General features: G+C 45.6%; 1 protein-coding gene across 5 annotated transcripts in view; it reads right to left on the reverse strand.

The window, feature by feature from the left end:
- Positions 1-20,383, reverse strand: part of GABRB1 (gamma-aminobutyric acid type A receptor subunit beta1) — a 664,547-nt gene that overhangs the window by 170,022 nt on the left and 474,142 nt on the right. For all 5 annotated transcript variants that reach the window (XM_040418916.1, XM_040418912.1, XM_040418911.1 and 2 more), the window contains one exon: positions 3,948-4,030. In XM_040418916.1, coding sequence (XP_040274850.1) covers positions 3,948-4,030 — 83 coding nt within the window. The remainder of the gene's footprint in view (positions 1-3,947; positions 4,031-20,383) is intronic.

Consider the following 20,383-nt stretch of genomic DNA (forward strand, 5'->3'; position numbering starts at 1 on the left):
CACAAGAAGCATTGCCTGATGTGAATGATGCCTCGCACAAAAGAGCTCTCAGAAGACCTACGATTAAGAATTGTTGACTTGCATAAAGCTGGAAAGGGTTATAAAAGTATCTCCAAAAGCCTTGCTGTTCATCAGTCCACGGTAAGACAGATTGTCTATAAATGGAGAAAGTTCAGCACTGCTGCTACTCTCCCTAGGAGTGGCCATCCTGTAAAGATGACTGCAAGAGCACAGCGCAGACTGCTCAATGAGGTGAAGAAGAATCCTAGAGTGTCAGCTAAAGACTTACAAAAGTCTCTGACATATGCTAACATCCCTGTTAGCGAATCTACGATATGTAAAACACCAAACAAGAATGGATTTCATGGGAGGATACCACAGAGGAAGCCACTGCTGTCCAAAAGAAAACATTGCTGCACATTTACAGTTTGCCCAAGAGCACCTTGATGTTCCACAGCAGTACTGGCAAAATATTCTGTGGACAGATGAAACCAAAGTTGAGTTGTTTGGATGAAACACACAACACTATGTGTGGAGAAAAAGAGGCACAGCACACCAACATCAAAACCTCATCCCAACTGTGAAGTATGGTGGTGGGGGCATCATGGTTTGGGGCTGCTTTGCTGCATCAGGGCCTGGACGGATTGCTATCATCAAAGGAAAAATGAATTCCCAAGTTTATCAGACATTTTTCTGGAGACATTTTTCTGGAGAACTTAAGAACTTAAGGCCGTCTGTCCACCAGCTGAAGCTCAACAGAAGATGGGTGTTGCAACAGGACAACGACCCAAAGCATAGAAGTAAATCAACAACAGAATGGCTTAAACAGAAGAAAATGCACCTTCTGGAGTGGCCCACTCAGAGTCCTGACCTCAACTCGATTGAGATGCTGTGGCATGACCTCAAGGAAGCGATTCACACCAGACATCCCAAGAATATTGCTGAACTGAAACAGTTCTGTAAAGAGGAATGGTCATGAATTACTCCTGACCGTTGTGCACGTCTGATCTGCAACTACAGGAAACGTTTGGTTGACGTTATTGCTGCCAAAGGAGGTTCAACCAGTTATTAAATCCAAGGGTTCACATACTTTTTCCACTTGCACTGTGAATGTTTACATGGTGTGTTCAATAAAACATGGTAACATTTTATTCTTAGTTTAAGCAAACTGTGATTGTCTATTGTTGTGACTTAGATGAAAATCAGATCACATTTTATGACCAATTTGTGCAGAAATCCATATCATTCCAAAGGGTTCACATACTTTTTCTTAAAATTGCATGTAAAGATGTATAACGTGTGACATTTAGAGTTTGCTTCATTGCATAGCACAGTAAGTCTATGTTTAACTAACAGATTATCTGTGAATATGGCAACAGTTGAACAAGATGCACATGGTAATATACAGGGAGTGCAGAATTATTAGGCAAGTTGTATTTTTGAGGATTAATTTTATTATTGAACAACAACCATGTTCTCAATGAACCCAAAAAACTCATTAATATCAAAGCTGAATATTTTTGGAAGTAGTTTTTAGTTTGTTTTTAGTTTTAGCTATTTTAGGGGGATATCTGTGTGTGCAGGTGACTATTACTGTGCATAATTATTACGCAACTTAACAAAAAACAAATATATAACCATTTCAATTATTTATTTTTACCAGTGAAACCAATATAACATCTCAACATTCACAAATATACATTTCTGACATTCAAAAACAAAACAAAAACAAATCAGTGACCAATATAGCCCACCTTTCTTTGCAAGGACACTCAAAAGCCTGCCATCCATGGATTCTGTCAGTGTTTTGATCTGTTCACCATCAACATTGCGTGCAGCAGCAACCACAGCCTCCCAGACACTGTTCAGAGAGGTGTACTGTTTTCCCTCCTTGTAAATCTCACATTTGATGATGGACCACAGGTTCTCAATGGGGTTCAGATCAGGTGAACAAGGAGGCCATGTCATTAGATTTTCTTCTTTTATACCCTTTCTTGCCAGCCACGCTGTGGAGTACTTGGACGCGTGTGATGGAGCATTGTCCTGCATGAAAATCATGTTTTTCTTGAAGGATGCAGACTTCTTCCTGTACCACTGCTTGAAGAAGGTGTCTTCCAGAAACTGGCAGTAGGACTGGGAGTTGAGCTTGACTCCATCCTCAACCCGAAAAGGCCCCACAAGCTCATCTTTGATGATACCAGCCCAAACCAGTACTCCACCTCCATCTTGCTGGCGTCTGAGTCGGACTGGAGCTCTCTGCCCTTTACCAATCCAGCCACGGGCCCATCCATCTGGCCCATCAAGACTCACTCTCATTTCATCAGTCCATAAAACCTTAGAAAAATCAGTCTTGACGTTTCAGCTTGTGTGTCTTGTTCAGTGGTGGTCGTCTTTCAGCCTTTCTTACCTTGGCCATGTCTCTGAGTATTGCACACCTTGTGCTTTTGGGCACTCCAGTGATGTTGCAGCTCTGAAATATGGCCAAACTGGTGGCAAGTGGCATCTTGGCAGCTGCACGCTTGACTTTTCTCAGTTCATGGGCAGTTATTTTGCGCCTTGGTTTTTCCACACGCTTCTTGCGACCCTGTTGACTATTTTGAATGAAACGCTTGATTGTTCGATGATCACGCTTCAGAAGCTTTGCAATTTTAAGAGTGCTGCATCCCTCTGCAAGATATCTCACTATTTTTGACTTTTCTGAGCCTGTCAAGTCCTTCTTTTGACCCATTTTGCCAAAGGAAAGGAAGTTGCCTAATAATTATGCACACCTAATATAGGGTGTTTATGTCATTAGACCACACCCCTTCTCATTACAGAGATGCACATCACCTAATATGCTTAATTGGTAGTAGGCTTTCAAGCCTATACAGCTTGGAGTAAGACACCATGCATAAAGAGGATGATGTGGTCAAAATACTCATTTGCCTAATAATTCTGCACGCAGTGTATTAGACCACCCTTTAATACTGAGGCACAGCAAGTCTATCTATAAAGTAACAGATTAACTTTAAATGTGGCAGCAGTTTAACAAGATGCGCATGGCGATATATAAGACCGCCACTGAGTCTACTGATTAGACTGCCCTTTAACACTATCACACCATATACAGAGAAGATAAAGGGGAATTCACATTTGTAACATTTATGGTATGTCTATGATATGCTGTGAATGTTGAATGAAAGATCCACCTTTAATGACCACCATTTGTAGATTTAGGGCTGCCAAATTCTGCTTGGAGTTTAGTGGAGAAGTGACTGCACCTCTATTCAAGTTCATGGGAATGGCTATGACTGTCCAAACAGGGTTAGTGGACCACCCTGTTCCTGATAGTTGATTATCTACGAGGTGGGACACACGCCTATCCGGCATTTTTTGGCATATTGTGTGGACATGCTGTAAATGGTTAACATATTAATATCCCCTTAAAATGGACCTGTATCTCTAGCAAGTAATGAGTTACAATGAGTGCATTGAAAAATGAGCACACATTACAATTCCCCATAAAAAAGAAAAATGTAAAAAAGTAATAATACGAGAAAATATCAGTGAATTGCAATTTCATTAATAGTGTTATTTGCAGCTTTTTTTTTGCCTTGTTCTGTAAAACTACATATCTGATGAGTGATTACTTCTTAGCTGCATTATCTTTTTTGAAATGTGAGGTAGTTTCAAATTGACATTCTGTCTCATCAGCAGCACAGACTGCTGGTTTTTGCTCAACCTTGCTTTACACTGAACTGTTGCTTGTTTGGAATATCTAAGCAAGGGAAATCAGTTTGCAACAGAGCAAGAAAAAATGTACAATAGAATACTCAACCCCCCCCCCCCCCCAAAAAAAAATAAAAATAAAAAAAACACACCATAGGATAGCAGCACATATTGAGGCAATTTATTAATAATTTGAAACCCATGCTTGAACTTTAAAAAGCTAATTCAAGTTTACTTACAACTTTCAATCTCAAGTGTGCAATTCTGTTCATCTAGGGGATATCGGCGTAGATCCATCATGCAGGCAGCTGTGGTTGTAATCCTATAAAAAAAATGTGGAATATGTGATATTCATATTAGAAAAAAAGCATTCAGTAGACTCAAATATTTTGTGATTTTCTCGTCTTTGGCAGATAGATGTCTGTTATTCTGTAGGTAATCATCATAATACAATGCAAGGAGGGAGGGAGGGTGGATAATGCTCACCAAAGCAATGGGCACATTAGGTTTTAATAAGAAAAAATGGCCTGAAAGCTTTTCTCTACTTGTATACAGATTGCTTTTATTATGCAACCAATGTGTTACTTTTTTGAGTAGTTACTAAGGTAGTCATTTATGAAGCTGAAATATGCCTATATTGGGTGGGCCAGTGGGCCAGACTTAAAGGCAAACCACATCTACTCCAACACATGTTTTGAAAATTATACCCTTAGGGGGTCATTTATTAAGAGCAGCGTTTTAGACGCATCGTAATCCAGACACATTCATTTCAATCGAGCTATGTACATGTGCGTTGGTTTTCACGCATCACTTGTGCATTGTGTGAAAATCGCAGCATGTTCTATATTCTGCGTTTTTCACGCAATGCTGGCCCCATGGAAGTAAATGGGGCTGCGTTAAAATCGCAACGCATCCACAAGCAAGTGCAGATGTAATGCGTTTTTAACAGATGGTTGCTAATAGATGTTGTTTGTATACAGATTGTGATGAAACGGTTAGCTCAATCGGCGACTTTTCCCCACTCACACCAGGTCTAAAAAAGTGGGCGTGGTGTGGCCGGGGAAGGGGACAGGCCGGTAGCCTGTCTCATTTACTTTCTTAGGTGTAGAAATAGGTCTCAATGTAAGACAGCTAGACGCCTCTACATAAGTCCCATGGCAAACGAGAGCGTCCGGATTAGGTCCAGATGTGTTGCGAATGCGTTCAGTGAAAAATGCTCGATTTTGCAAGCAAAGTCATTCAGTTTTGCCTGCGATCGCGTTCATTTGTTCAGTTTTTATCGAGTGGGTGCAAAGCAATTTAATGCATTTTGCACACGCGTGATAAAAAACTGAAGGTATACAAACAACATCTATTAGCAACCATCTGTTAAAAACGCATCACATCTGCACTTGCTTGTGGATGCGTTGCGATTTTAACGCAGCCCCATTCACTTCCATGGGGCCAGCATTGCGTGAAAAACGCAGAATATAGAACATGCTGCGATTTTCACACAATGCACAAGTGATGCGTGAAAACCAACGCACATGTACATAGCTCGATTAAAATGAATGTGTCCGGATTACGATGCGTCTAAAACGCTGCTCTTAATAATTGACCCCCTAAGTGTATAATTTTCAAAACATGTGTTGGAGTAGATGTGGTTTGCCTTTAAGTCTGGCCCACTGGCATCAGTTCCAGGTGAAGGCCAGAAGAAACGTCTACTCAATCAAAATTACTGTTGTATTTTGTACCTGCTCTTCCAATTGTTATGAAGTGGATATACATCTGCTTTGTCTACTGAACACATTTTACTTGGGGCTACTCCTAAAGACCTTTTTAAAGTAGCCTCCCTTGGTCTTCACTATTTAACACCTATACAGGGATCTGGACTCCACTGGAGGGGAAACCACCAGGGTCTTTGTTCAGTACACTGTAGGTCAAGACACACTGGTGCAACACACAGGGGGCTCAGCCAAAACTCTAGTCCTGGAATAGCCAAGGTCAGGGCAGGCAGAGTTTGTGCAATTCAAAGTCAGTCCAAGTTCAGAGCAGGCAGCACAGTGTCAGTATGGAGGTCATGTCAGGCAGCAAAGAGTCAAATCCAGAGACAGGCGGAAGTTAGTATGAAAGTGGAACAATACAAGCAGCACACCTTTGCAGGAAACTAGACAATTAGAACCTATTGCTGAGGCACCCTTCCACAAAGGAAGGTGACTTAAATACCCTAGGGTGGCCAGACATAGTATGAAAAAAATGAAGGTGCGTTCTGGCCCTTTCAAAATCGGAATGTACATGCATGTGCCCTATAAGGCAGTGAGAGGCAGAACCCGGCAGTAAGTAGGTGTCAGCCTAGGTAAGAATGAGCAGACCTACCCAGTGAGAAGGAGCAGAGGAACACCTACAAACACAAGCCCCCAGGGAGACAGAGCAGGCAACTAGTTATGTGCTCCAGTGGATAGGCACAAGAGAGACATGGTGGTAGGCATGGACCACTGGAGCAACACCCATGTGTCATTGGATTTTCTAAGCTACACTGAAGAAAGGTTAAATTAAGGAATGATGAGTGCAACATTTTTGTCTTCTACTTCTTTATTTGGATTCATGGAACTGCTTTATATTTAGAAAGCCACCTAAGATTCCCACTTGTGCCTATGTGTCCTATGTATGGGATTCTTGAGGACACAGTGGCTCACAAAACAGCATAAAAAAATCCCACAAAAAGCTGTGTGTTACACCACCCTAACAGTTTTGAAAAATTAATGTATTTTTGTAGAATACCAAATGATCGTCCAGTGGCCTAGACTCTGACATAAAAATATACCCGGCTCCTCAGGTCAGCAGGAGATAACCCCATTTGAATCCTATCTAATTGTTCCTATAAGCAGCAATTAGCGCTTGTGGAAAAGATACTGTTACTATAGGAATCTCCCTTACAGTAAGATACTGTTACTATAGGAATCTCGCTTTAGCCATGGCTGTTTTCCTTTATACAGCAGAGCTTTCCTGGGAATTCAGATTCTGTGTCTTCTCTGTCAGGTTGCTTTATGACAGTCTTCACTTTGTGACTCATTCAAAGTCTGAAGGCTGCTGTGAAAGCTACATAGGAATGGTAATAAATTTACAGGACTTAGGGCCCATTTGCATGGGCAGATTTTCAGGCCAAATATTGGAAACAAATGTTCATATGTTAATGTGCAGGCAATCACCTGACAAACAAGCAAACTCTTTTGAGTTGTGTGACCTGATCAATTATCCATACAGCAGTGACAATTGCTGGATATAAATGCAGCTAACTGAGCGAGAAATGATCAGGAACAAACAGTTTGTTCCTGATCATTGCCCTGTGCATCAGCCCATGTAAAGTGGCCCAATGTTGTAGAATCTCAAAAGTCCACAACTTGTTAGAACACTTCTGCTTCTAAATTATTGATTCTAATAATTATTATTCAATTGTTGTCCAAGGAACCCCAGAATAGATTTTCTCACCTTTGTCTTATGTTAAGGGAATTGTCCACTTTTAAGAATCCCTTTTTTAATAGAAGTCCCATGAAAGTAATATGTATGGTATCATAGGCTAATCAGCTGCTAAGACCTCCAGTGATCAGCGGTAATCTGCTAGGGAACCTAGCAACAATGATTAAATTCTCCTGCAGTGCCACCACAAAGGAAATTAAGCTTTCCAAGGTCTCTGAAATCAATGGGCTGTTTGAGGAATATGTAGACAGTCAAGGTCCTCCAAAGAGAGACATGTGGAGTTTGGACAATTTTAGCCTCAGCTAGCTGATGATGGTGACTAGAGATGAGTAAATTTCCAATAAATTTGATTCGGCTGGTTCGTCTAATTTAAAAAATAAATTTGATTCCATCTGAATTTATTTGCGGCAAATCGTGTTAAAAAACAGATATTTCCTGGCTGCAGAGAGCCTTTATAGTGTGTAGAACACTGTGCCTTGCAGTAACACGCATAGGGAGTCTGCTCTGGTAGTGAAACAATACTGTGAGTCAGTATGACATGCAGATGACACGCATCGCTCTTAGAATCACTGCATACTTCACTTATTTTGGCACTTACGAGGCTAAAACTGACCAAATAACTCAGCTGATTCCACATAGATGTCTACAGAACCTGTTCTATTAAACGCTTATACAAGTAGAGGCCCCCTGACAGAGTGGAGAGGGTGTCAGCTGTAAGTTTGTGTTGACGTCACTGATTATTTTGCCCTTCCTCTGATCCGTCAGAACAATAAACCCCAAAAAAACGGATCCTTTCTGTGGAGCATCTGCCTTCACTCGGTCAGCATTTGGTCACTAATCCATCAGTATTGCTAAAGCCCAAAAAAAAACAGGAGTGGTTCTAAAACAGAGATACCATGTGAATGGAATAGTTGCCTGTCTTCTATGTTTTGTATCCACTCCTGCTTTTGGCTACCAAATCATAAGCCAATACTGATGCAAAATAGAGACCATGTCATGCAGGCCTTACAGCTGTTGCATAGACAGGATCCGTTGAGCATCTCATTTTTCCTTCCTTATGACAGATCAGAGGAAGGGTCAAATAAATGATGATGTCAGCCAGGCCAAAAGGCAAAATAGTGGCCCAGTGATGAAGTGGGGAGGATGTGAACAGCATGAGAAGTCCACAGAGTGGCCCTATGAAATAGTGGTGAGGTGGAAGCAGCAAGAGGAGACCACAGAGTGGCCCAATGACAGAGGTCTGAAAGGGGCAGCAGCATCAGGAGGAGGCCACAGAGTGGCACAATGACAGTGTGGAGGTGGCAGCATCAGGAGGTCACAGGGTGGCACAATGACAGAGTGTGGAGGTGGCGGCAGCAGCAACATCAGGATGAGGCCATAGAGTGGCACAATGACAGTGTGGAGGTAGCAGCAGCAATAGCAGCATGAGGAGGCAACAGGGTGGCACAATGACAGAGTGTGGAGGTGGCAGCAGCCTCATCAGGAGGCCACAGAGTGGCAAGGTGACATAGTGTTGAGGTAGCAGCAGCATCAGGAGACCACAGAGTGGCAAGGTGACATAGTGTTGAGGTAGCAGCAGCATCAGGAGACCACAGAGTGGCAAGGTGACATAGTGTGGAGGTGGCAGCAGCATCAGGAGACCACAGAGTGACAAGGTGACATACAGTAGTGTGGAGGTGGCAGCAGCAGCAGCAGCAGCAGTGAGCCGGTGACAGAGTGGGGAGGTGGGTGGCAATACCAGTACCAGCTGAAGATGTTGGGTGAAAGAAGGAGCACTTGGCATCAGATGTGTGGCATCAGGTGGGTGGCAGCATCAGAATAGTAACTGAGGCAGGTAGCTAGAAGAAAAACTACTGGCCAGGCAGGAAAGCTTTTCCAGGGCAAACTCGGCCAGTTGCAGCCACAAATCCAGTTTGGCTGCCCAGTAGTCCAGCGGATTTTCAATGTGGGGTGGCAGGGTGCTGTCCAAGTATGTGTCACGGTGGGGAGTGGGGGAAACCCCCCACCGTACAATGTAAGGTATAATAGGGAAGCAGCTAGGCCAGGATGCCAGGATCAGGGAGCAGGTCACCTCCTACAGCATCCCTAATCCTCACCCTTACTCCTCACCGTATGATCGGACCTGGATGGTAGGAAGGCTCATACCCAGGATACCTTTGGCCCTGAGTCGTCCTGATAATCCCTCACATAGGAGCAAGGGAGAGACGACCTGGCCTAGCAGCAGGGAAAGGAAGCCAAGTGGAATGACAGATAAACACCACACCAAGGTAAACTATAACCCATACAAACGTACTGCAATCCAAACACCACGGATGCAGTACGTACTGACACACAGGAACCAGCATTCCAGCAACAGCACCCAGACTTGGCTTCTGGTTCACCCCTCTGGGAAACCATGGAGCCCCCTTCCGGAGGCACAACTAACAGGGTACGACTTGCATACATGCTGGACATAAAACGCCAACTTACCAGACATGTAACAACAACAAGACGAGACACCAAGCCTTGAACATAAACCCACACCAAACATCCACACAGGTAAGGTAGGGGAACATGGAGGATAGAATGGGAAGACATCGCTGGAGACATCGATGTCCCACTAGGTGGCCCTCACACTGGAAGATGGAAGAACCAGACAAGGAGCATAACTCCAGTACACACCAAGGCTGGAGTACAACTGACTCCTGACCTTAAGCCACAGGTATAATAAGCACCTAGTGACCACACCCAGCAAGGTAGTTAACCCTTACTGCACGAGACAGGGGAAGGCTACAACTTAAAGGGGAAGTGCACACACCAGCCACAACGTTGTCCCCGGCAACAGCATGCGTGGCAACCATGTCACGGCGCACACAGCCAAAGCCGAGACACTGCCACCACATGCCATAACAGCAACACGTTGCCACCGGCAGCAGCAAGCATGGCACCAGTGTCACAGCGCACACAGAAAAGGCCGTGACAGTATGCCACCACCTGCTGGTTCAGGTCCTGCTCCAGGTCTAGTTGCTGCTACTGGTGAGTAGTTTCTTCACTAGGCGGATGAAGAAAGCTGCTCATCAGCGACTCTAGATTTAAGTTGCTGCTGATGGAGCTGGAACTGCTCCTGTTCCCCCACCGCCACAGCAGCCATGGCAGAGGAACGTGAGTGCAGAGGGCCCCCCCCCGGTCAGACCTGTAAGAGGATGGACGATGGCGCAGATAGGCAGCGGCCAACTCACTATATTGGATGTCTCTATAGTAGTTCAGTTTGTCCTCCCTATCAGCAGTCCAACAAGGTGGAGGGCCAGAAGTCATCCCTCTGCCGAATGGTGACAATTCGGCTGTCACTACGCAAGCAAGTGAGCATGCATTGAGCCATTTGTGCCAGTGACTCGGAGGGACTCCCTGCCTCCATCTCCACTGCAAACTGCCACGGTGTGTCTGGTTCCTCTGCCTTGTCTTCCTTAACGCCCTGTAGCTCCTCTGGCTGCACCTCCTCTCCTGTCACCTGTGTAGAAAAACCAACAACCCATTTCACTACACATTGCTTGTGCTCCAATGTCCTCCTCCTCCTCCAGTTTAGCCCCAACAGGGCTCATGTGGCCATGAGATCTAGGCGCCACGTCTCCAGTCCCCTGACTAGCCATATTTACCAGCATCTGTTCCAGGACATGAAGCAGTGGAATGACGTTTTTAATCCTGTAGTCCTGGTGATACATTTACCCAGAGGGCCGTAAAGGACATGTATTGTCCCTGACCGTAGTTACAGCTCCACACGTCCGCGCTGCCATGCACATTGGCAGATACCGACAGGCAGGGCTGGTACTGCCTTTTTGGCAAAGAAATGACGGCTTGGGACTCTCCACCGCGGCTCAGCACAAGCCATCAGTTCTCTGAAAGGGGCAGAGTCCACCACTTAAAAAGGCAGGGACCTCGGCACCAGAAACTTGGCCAGGAGCACATTCAGCTTCTGCGCCGTTGAGTGCACGCATACTGTTGTCTCTTGGCAATCGCTTCAGTGATAGTGATAAGCGGCACAGGCAATATTAGTTTTCACAATATTTCACAACTTTTTTGCATAATATTCGTAATAAATTCGCGAATTCTAGAATTCGTGATCTCGTCATTATTTTCACGATTACGTAAATCGGTACTAATGATGCACATATTTTTTGGGCGCAATACATGCAACTTCACATTTTATCAGGTCTGAGTAGTTATTACCAATTGGTGCAGTATTGTTGTGACATCACAGCACTGTGTCTGTAGCATGTATGTATGGACATCAGAGAAACAGTAATTCCTATCACACTACCTAACACCCTGCACTGGAACCTATCAGCTACACTATATCACTATCTAACCTACATTGACTATCTCCCACTAACTATCTGTATTATATATATAAGCTAACTAATTATCTAATGTAATTGGATAAGGAATAGGATCCAGATGAAAGCGCAGAGCACAACAATGTCACTGCTCTCTCTCTCAGAACTGCAAAAAACTGCAGAAAATGGCTGCTGGGGAGTTTCTTATATAGTAAAGGGGTAGGCAACTTTCCAATTGGTTGCTAGGGATGTTGCTAAGATCTGACAAAGATATTGTAGCCTTCTTATTGGCTCACAAGCAAGAAGCAGTGAGGGTACTGATGAAAAAAAAATCTATAATATTCACGATTACAAAGATATAGCACTATATTCTAAATCTTCGCGAATTCTTAAAGTGACGATATTCGCAATAACATTCGTGATTAGAATATTCATGATCAACACTAGTCAGTGATCGATTGCTGACGGAATGACTGATGAGGAGTAGGAGGAGGAACAGGAGCATCAGGACCAGCAGATGATGGGAAGTACAGACAGCTCCCTTCGGCTGAGGTGGTGATGCCTTGACTGCCTGAAATTGGGTGCGTGCCACTGGGTGATGCTGCGGTTGCTGCGGAAGGCTGGACATAGAAACATAGAATGTGTCGGCAGATAAGAACCATTTGGCCCATCAAGTCTGCCCAATATACTGAATGCTATGGATAGCCCCTGGCCCTATCTTATATGAAGGATGGCCTTATGCCTATCCCATGCATGCTTAAACTCCTTCACTGTATTTGCAGCTACCACTTCTGCAGGAAGGCTATTCCATGCATCCACTACTCTCTCAGTAAAGTAATACTTCCTAATATTACTTTTAAACCTTTGCCCCTCTAATTTAAAACTATGTCCTCTTGTAGCAGTTTTTCTTCTTTTAAATATTCTCTCCTCTTTTACCTTGTTGATTCCCTTTATGTATTTAAAAGTTTCTATCATATCCCCTCTGTCTCGTCTTTCTTCCAAGCTATACATGTTAAGGTCCTTTAATCTTTCCTGGTAGGTTTTATCCTGCAATCCATGTACTAGTTTAGTAGCTCTTCTATGAACTCTCTCAAAAGTATCAATATCCTTCTGGAGATATGGTCTCCAGTACTGAGCACAATACTCCAAATGAGGTCTCACTAGTGCTCTGTAGAGCGGCATGAGCACCTCCCTCTTTCTACTGGTAATTCCTCTCCCTATACACCCAAGCATTCTGCTAGCATTTCCTGCTGCTCTATGACATTGTCTGCCTACCTTTAAGTCTTCTGAAATAATGACCCCTAAATCCCTTTCCTCAGATGCTGAGGTTAGGACTGTATCACTGATTTTATATTCTGCTCTTGGGTTTTTACGCTCCAGGTGCTTTATCTTGCACTTATCAACATTAAATTTTAGTTGCCATATTTTTGACCATTCCTCTAGTTTTCCAAAATCCTTTTCCATTTGGTGTATCCCTCCAGGAACATCAACCCTGTTACAAATCTTTGTGTCATCAGCAAAAAGACACACCTTACCATCGAGGCAGTGGCGTAACTACCAGGGAAGCAGGGGAAGCGGGTGCTTTGGGGGCCCTGGCTTACAAGGGGCCTGGGAGCAGTGTCTCACACACACACACTTACTGTGTGTACATAATTTTACATTTTCAGGCCAGCCCCACCCCCAAAAACAACCCCTCCAAACCCCCCCCCCTTTACATTTGGTGCGTTCACAAATACATATTTGTTTGCCACTAATACACGCCAAAAGGGCTGTAATTTTCTCAATTCACCACACAAAGGATAATAAGTCCTTTTTTAGTGCCACTAATACAAGCAGAAAAGGGCTTTAGAACATATAACTGCACCGCTGAACGACAAATAATATATATTTTATGCCACTAATGCACGCCAAAAAGGGCTTTAGAACATATAACTGCACTGCTGAATGGCAAATAATATATATTTTTTTTGCCAGTAATACACGCCAAAAAGGACTTTAGAACATATAACTGCAATGTTGAACAGGAAATAATATATTTTTTTTTTTGCCACTAATACACGCCAAAAAGGGCTTTAGAACATATAACTGCACCACTGAACAGCAAATATATATTTTTTTGCCACTAATACATGCCAAAACGGGCTTTAGAACATATAACTGCACCAATGAACAGCAAATAATATACCGTATTTTTCACCCTATAAGACGCACCGGCCCATAAGATGCACCTAGGTTTTTGAGGAGGAAAATAAGAAAAAAAAAATTTGGACCAAAAGGTGTGCTTTTGGTGGGTTTGAACTAATGGCAGTCTGTGCATGACACTATTATGGGGGATCTGTGGATGATGCACTGTTATGGGGTGGGGAATTTGTGGATGGCACTGTTATGTGTGGGATCTGTGGATGGCATTATGATGGGGGGATCTGTGGATGGCACTGTTATGGGGGTGGTGGATCTGTGGATGACACTGGTATATGTGTCATCCACAGATCCCCCATAACAGTCCCATCCACAGATCCCCCCATCATAATGCCATCCACAGACCCCCCCATCATTATGCCATTCACAGATTCCTAGGGAGGGACTGTAGTAGGCGGGGAGAGCGGGAGACTGTACTCTGGCCCCGCAGCTCAGTATGTACTGTATTATACGTAGTGTTAATCATCAGATCTAAACTGAATAATGATGCGCTCCCCCTGCTCCCCATGTGTACCATACTTACAGCTAGCAGGCATACCGTGCAGCCGTAACTCACTGAGGTCACGTGCCTGCTCTGCCTACTTCATTCATAAAGCAGGCAGAGCAGGCACGTGACCTCCGTGAGCTACGGCCACCCGGCCTGCCTGCTAGCTGCTAGTGCTTACTACAGGAACGTGACATGTGTACCGGTAAGTACGGTACACATGGGGAGCAGGGGGAGCACATCATTATTCAGTTTAGATCTGATGATTAACACTACGTATAATACAGTACATACTGAGCTGCGGGGCCAGAGTACAGTGCCTGCACTGCCCCGCCGCTCTCCCCACCTACTACAGCCCCTCCTCCCTCCTCACTAATACATTGCAGTCTGCGATGCTGCAGCATCGCAGACTGCAATGTAAATTGCCAGCATTCGCCCCATAAGACGCAGTGCGTCCTATGGGGCAAAAAATACGGTAAATTTTTTGGACACTAATACACGCCAAAAAGGGCTTTAGAACATATAACTGCACCGCTGAATGGCAAATATATATTTTTTGCCACTAATACATGCCAAAAAGGGGCTGTAATTTTCTCACTTCACCACACAACCGGAAATAGTTTTTTTTGTGCCACTAATACACACCAAAAAGGGCTTTAGAACATATCACTGCACAGCTAAACGGCAAATAATATATATATATATATATATATATATATATATATTGCCACTAATAAAAAATATTTCCTTGTAGAAAGATTTCCTTGTAATAAACCCTGTTAATGGCTGTATCAAACAGCACTTGCACCCCAATAACAAGAACGGTTTGCTGTAATTACAGAGCTGTTTAATGGCAATTTAGATCAGCAGTTAGTGCAGCAAGGTGTAATAGAATTATTCCTATTACCCAGGCTGTAAACTCCCCTACTGAACCCTATTCTGCTTCAATACTGAGGAATGATTCCTTCCTATCCTTTACCTGAACTTCTATACATCAAAATAAATGTTTTAAAGTCTTTTCTACAACTTTCCCTAGCACCTGCTGAAGTCTCTCCCTGCACTAAGTACACTGGAAAATGGCTGAATCCAAGATGGCTGAGGCTATTTTTGGGCTGTGACATCAGAGGACTGGCTGGCTGCTGATTGGCTGCATGCATGGCATTGTGGATGACCCCTCGTTCGCAGAGTTCCTTGCTCCATGTACTAACACGTGCAGCAGCTATTTTAGTTACCACAAAGCGTGAGGAAATTCAGATTTGGTGCAAATAAAATTTTTCCTGAAATTTGGATCAAATTCCACTTCCTCAACTTCGATTCGCTCATCTCTAGTGGTGACGATGATAAATACAGAATAAGTAAGAAGCCTTATCTGGTGTACACTGGATAAATGCTGGAAAGCTGCTTGCCTTGTGGGTCAAAAAAAATAATTCCAGCAAAGTACTTTCATGATGTTAAAAACATACCATAAAAACATAATATGTACCCTGAATGTTTATATGTCTTTACTAGAGTTGAGCGAACACATGGATGTTCGGGTTCGAGAAGTTCGGCCGAACTTCCCGGAAATGTTCGGGTTCGGGATCCGAACCCGATCCGAACTTCGTCCCGAACCCGAACCCCATTGAAGTCAATGGGGACCCGAACTTTTGGGCACTAAAAAGGCTGTAAAACAGCCCAGGAAAGAGCTAGAGGGCTGCAAAAGGCAGCAACATGTAGGTAAATCCCCTGCAAACAAATGTGGATAGGGAAATGAATTAAAATAAAAATTAAAAAAATAAAAATGAACCAATATCAATTGGACAGAGGTCCCATAGCAGAGAATCTGGCTTCACGTCAGCAGAGAATCAGTCTCTTCATGCCATAGCAAAGAATCTGGCTTCATGTCAGCAGAGAATCAGTCTCTTCATGCCATAGCAGAGAATCTAGCTTCATGTCAGCGCAGAATCAGTCTTCATGTCATAGCAGAGAATCAGGCTTCACGTCACCCACCACTGGAACAGGCCACTGTCACACATTTAGGCCCCGGCACCCAGACAGAGGAGAGCGGTCCCGTAACAGAGAATCTGGCCTTATGTCAGCGCAGAATCTGTCTTCATGTCATAGCAGAGAATCAAGCTTCACGTCACCCACCACTGGAAAAGGCCACTGTCACACATTTAGGCCCCGGCACCCAGACAGAGGAGAGAGGTCCTGTAACAGAGAATCTGGCCTTATGTCAGCACAGAATCTGTCTTCATGTCATAGCAGAGAATCAGGCATCACGTCACCCACCACTGGAACAGGCCACTGTCACACATTTAGGCCCAGGCACCCAGGCAGAGGAGAGAGGTCCCGTAACAGAGAATCTGGCCTTATGTCAGCGCAGAATCTGTATTCATGTCATAGCAGAGAATCAGGCTTCACGTCACCCACCACTGGAACAGGCCACTGTCACACATTTAGGCCCCGGCACCCAGACAGAGGAGAGAGGTCCCGTAACAGAGAATCTGGCCTTATGTCAGCACAGAATCTGTCTTAATGTCATAGCAGAGAATCAGGCTTCACGTCACCCACCACTGGAACAGGCCACTGTCACACATTTAGGCCCAGGCACCCAGGCAGAGGAGAGAGGTCCCGTAACAGAGAATCTGGCCTTATGTCAGCGCAGAATCTGTATTCATGTCATAGCAGAGAATCAGGCTTCACGTCACCCACCACTGGAACAGGCCACTGTCACACATTTAGGCCCCGGCACCCAGACAGAGGAGAGCGGTCCCGTAACAGAGAATCTGGCCTTATGTCAGCACAGAATCTTTCTTAATGTCATAGCAGAGAATCAGGCTTCACGTCACCCACCACTGGAACAGGCCACTGTCACACATTTAGGCCCCGGCACCCAGACAGAGGAGAGCGGTCCCGTAACAGAGAATCTGGCCTTATGTCAGCGCAGAATCTGTCTTCATGTCATAGCAGAGAATCAAGCTTCACGTCACCCACCACTGGAACAGGCCACGGTCACACATTTAGGCCCCGGCACCCAGACAGAGGAGAGAGGTCCTGTAACAGAGAATCTGGCCTTATGTCAGCACAGAATCTGTCTTCATGTCATAGCAGAGAATCAGGCATCACGTCACCCACCACTGGAACAGGCCACTGTCACACATTTAGGCCCAGGCACCCAGGCAGAGGAGAGAGGTCCTGTAACAGAGAATCTGGCCTTATGCCAGCGCAGAATCTGTATTCATGTCATAGCAGAGAATCAGGCTTCACGTCACCCACCACTGGAACAGGCCACTGTCACACATTTAGGCCCCGGCACCCAGACAGAGGAGAGCGGTCCCGTAACAGAGAATCTGGCCTTATGTCAGCACAGAATCTGTCTTCATGTCATAGCAGAGAATCAAGCTTCACGTCACCCACCACTGGAACAGGCCACTGTCACACATTTAGGCCCCGGCACCCAGACAGAGGAGAGAGGTCCTGTAACAGACAATCTGGCCTTATGTCAGCACAGAATCTGTCTTCATGTCATAGCAGAGAATCAGGCATCACGTCACCCACCACTGGAACAGGCCACTGTCACACATTTAGGCCCAGGCACCCAGGCAGAGGAGAGAGGTCCCGTAACAGAGAATCTGGCCTTATGTCAGCGCAGAATCTGTCTTCATGTCATAGCAGAGAATCAGGCTTCACGTCACCCACCACTGGAACAGGCCACTGTCACACATTTAGGCCCCGGCACCCAGACAGAGGAGAGCGGTCCCGTAACAGAGAATCTGGCCTTATGTCAGCACAGAATCTGTCTTAATGTCATAGCAGAGAATCAGGCTTCACGTCACCCACCACTGGAACAGGCCACTGTCACACATTTAGGCCAAGGCACCCAGGCAGAGGAGAGAGGTCCCGTAACAGAGAATCTGGCCTTATGTCAGCGCAGAATCTGTATTCATGTCATAGCAGAGAATCAGGCTTCACGTCACCCACCACTGGAACAGGCCACTGTCACACATTTAGGCCCCGGCAACCAAACAGAGGAGAGCGGTCCCGTAACAGAGAATCTGGCCTTATGTCACCACAGAATCTGTCTTAATGTCATAGCAGAGAATCAGGTTTCACGTCACCCACCACTGGAACAGGCCACTGTCACACATTTAGGCCAAGGCACCCAGGCAGAGGAGAGAGGTCCCGTAACAGAGAATCTGGCCTTATGTCAGCGACGAATCTGTATTCATGTCATAGCAGAGAATCAGGCTTCACGTCACCCACCACTGGAACAGGCCACTGTCACACATTTAGACCCAGGCAGAGGAGAGAGGTCCCGTAACAGAGAATCTGGCCTTATGTCAGCGCAGAATCTGTATTCATGTCATAGCAGAGAATCAGGCTTCACGTCACCCACCACTGGAACAGGCCACTGTCACACATTTAGGCCCCGGCACCCAGACAGAGGAGAGCGGTCCCGTAACAGAGAATCTGGCCTTATGTCAGCACAGAATCTGTCTTCATGTCATAGCAGAGAATCAAGCTTCACGTCACCCCCCACTGGAACAGGCCACTGTCACACATTTTGGCCCCGGCACCCAGACAGAGGAGAGAGGTCCTGTAACAGAGAATCTGGCCTTATGTCAGCACAGAATCTGTCTTCATGTCATAGCAGAGAATCAGGCATCACGTCACCCACCACTGGAACAGGCCACTGTCACACATTTAGGCCCAGGCACCCAGGCAGAGGAGAGAGGTCCCGTAACAGAGAATCTGGCCTTATGTCAGCGCAGAATCTGTCTTCATGTCATAGCAGAGAATCAGGCTTCACGTCAGCCACCACTGGAACAGGCCACTGTCACACATTTAGGCCCAGGCACCCAGACAGAGGAGAGAGGTCCCGTAACAGAGAATCTGGCCTTATGTCAGCACAGAATCTGTCTTAATGTCATATCAGAGAATCAGGCTTCACGTCACCCACCACTGGAACAGGCCACTGTCACACATTTAGGCCCAGGCACCCAGGCAGAGGAGAGAGGTCCCGTAACAGAGAATCTGGCCTTATGTCAGCGCAGAATCTGTATTCATGTCATAGCAGAGAATCAGGCTTCACGTCACCCACCACTGGAACAGGCCACTGTCACACATTTAGGCCCCGGCACCCAGACAGAGGAGAGAGGTCCTGTAACAGAGAATCTGGCCTTATGCCAGCGCAGAATCTGTATTCATGTCATAGCAGAGAATCAGGCTTCACGTCACCCACCACTGGAACAGGCCACTGTCACACATTTAGGCCCCGGCACCCAGACAGAGGAGAGCGGTCCCGTAACAGAGAATCTGGCCTTATGTCAGCACAGAATCTGTCTTCATGTCATAGCAGAGAATCAAGCTTCACGTCACCCACCACTGGAACAGGCCACTGTCACACATTTAGGCCCCGGCACCCAGACAGAGGAGAGAGGTCCTGTAACAGACAATCTGGCCTTATATCAGCACAGAATCTGTCTTCATGTCATAGCAGAGAATCAGGCATCACGTCACCCACCACTGGAACAGGCCACTGTCACACATTTAGGCCCAGGCACCCAGGCAGAGGAGAGAGGTCCCGTAACAGAGAATCTGGCCTTATGTCAGCGCAGAATCTGTCTTCATGTCATAGCAGAGAATCAGGCTTCACGTCACCCACCACTGGAACAGGCCACTGTCACACATTTAGGCCCCGGCACCCAGACAGAGGAGAGCGGTCCCGTAACAGAGAATCTGGCCTTATGTCAGCACAGAATCTGTCTTAATGTCATAGCAGAGAATCAGGCTTCACGTCACCCACCACTGGAACAGGCCACTGTCACACATTTAGGCCAAGGCACCCAGGCAGAGGAGAGAGGTCCCGTAACAGAGAATCTGGCCTTATGTCAGCGCAGAATCTGTATTCATATCATAGCAGAGAATCAGGCTTCACGTCACCCACCACTGGAACAGGCCACTGTCACACATTTAGGCCCCGGCAACCAAACAGAGGAGAGCGGTCCCGTAACAGAGAATCTGGCCTTATGTCACCACAGAATCTGTCTTAATGTCATAGCAGAGAATCAGGTTTCACGTCACCCACCACTGGAACAGGCCACTGTCACACATTTAGGCCAAGGCACCCAGGCAGAGGAGAGAGGTCCCGTAACAGAGAATCTGGCCTTATGTCAGCGACGAATCTGTATTCATGTCATAGCAGAGAATCAGGCTTCACGTCACCCACCACTGGAACAGGCCA

This window comes from Bufo bufo, chromosome 2, assembly GCF_905171765.1.
Source record: "Bufo bufo chromosome 2, aBufBuf1.1, whole genome shotgun sequence".
NCBI classification, from domain to species: domain Eukaryota; kingdom Metazoa; phylum Chordata; class Amphibia; order Anura; family Bufonidae; genus Bufo; species Bufo bufo.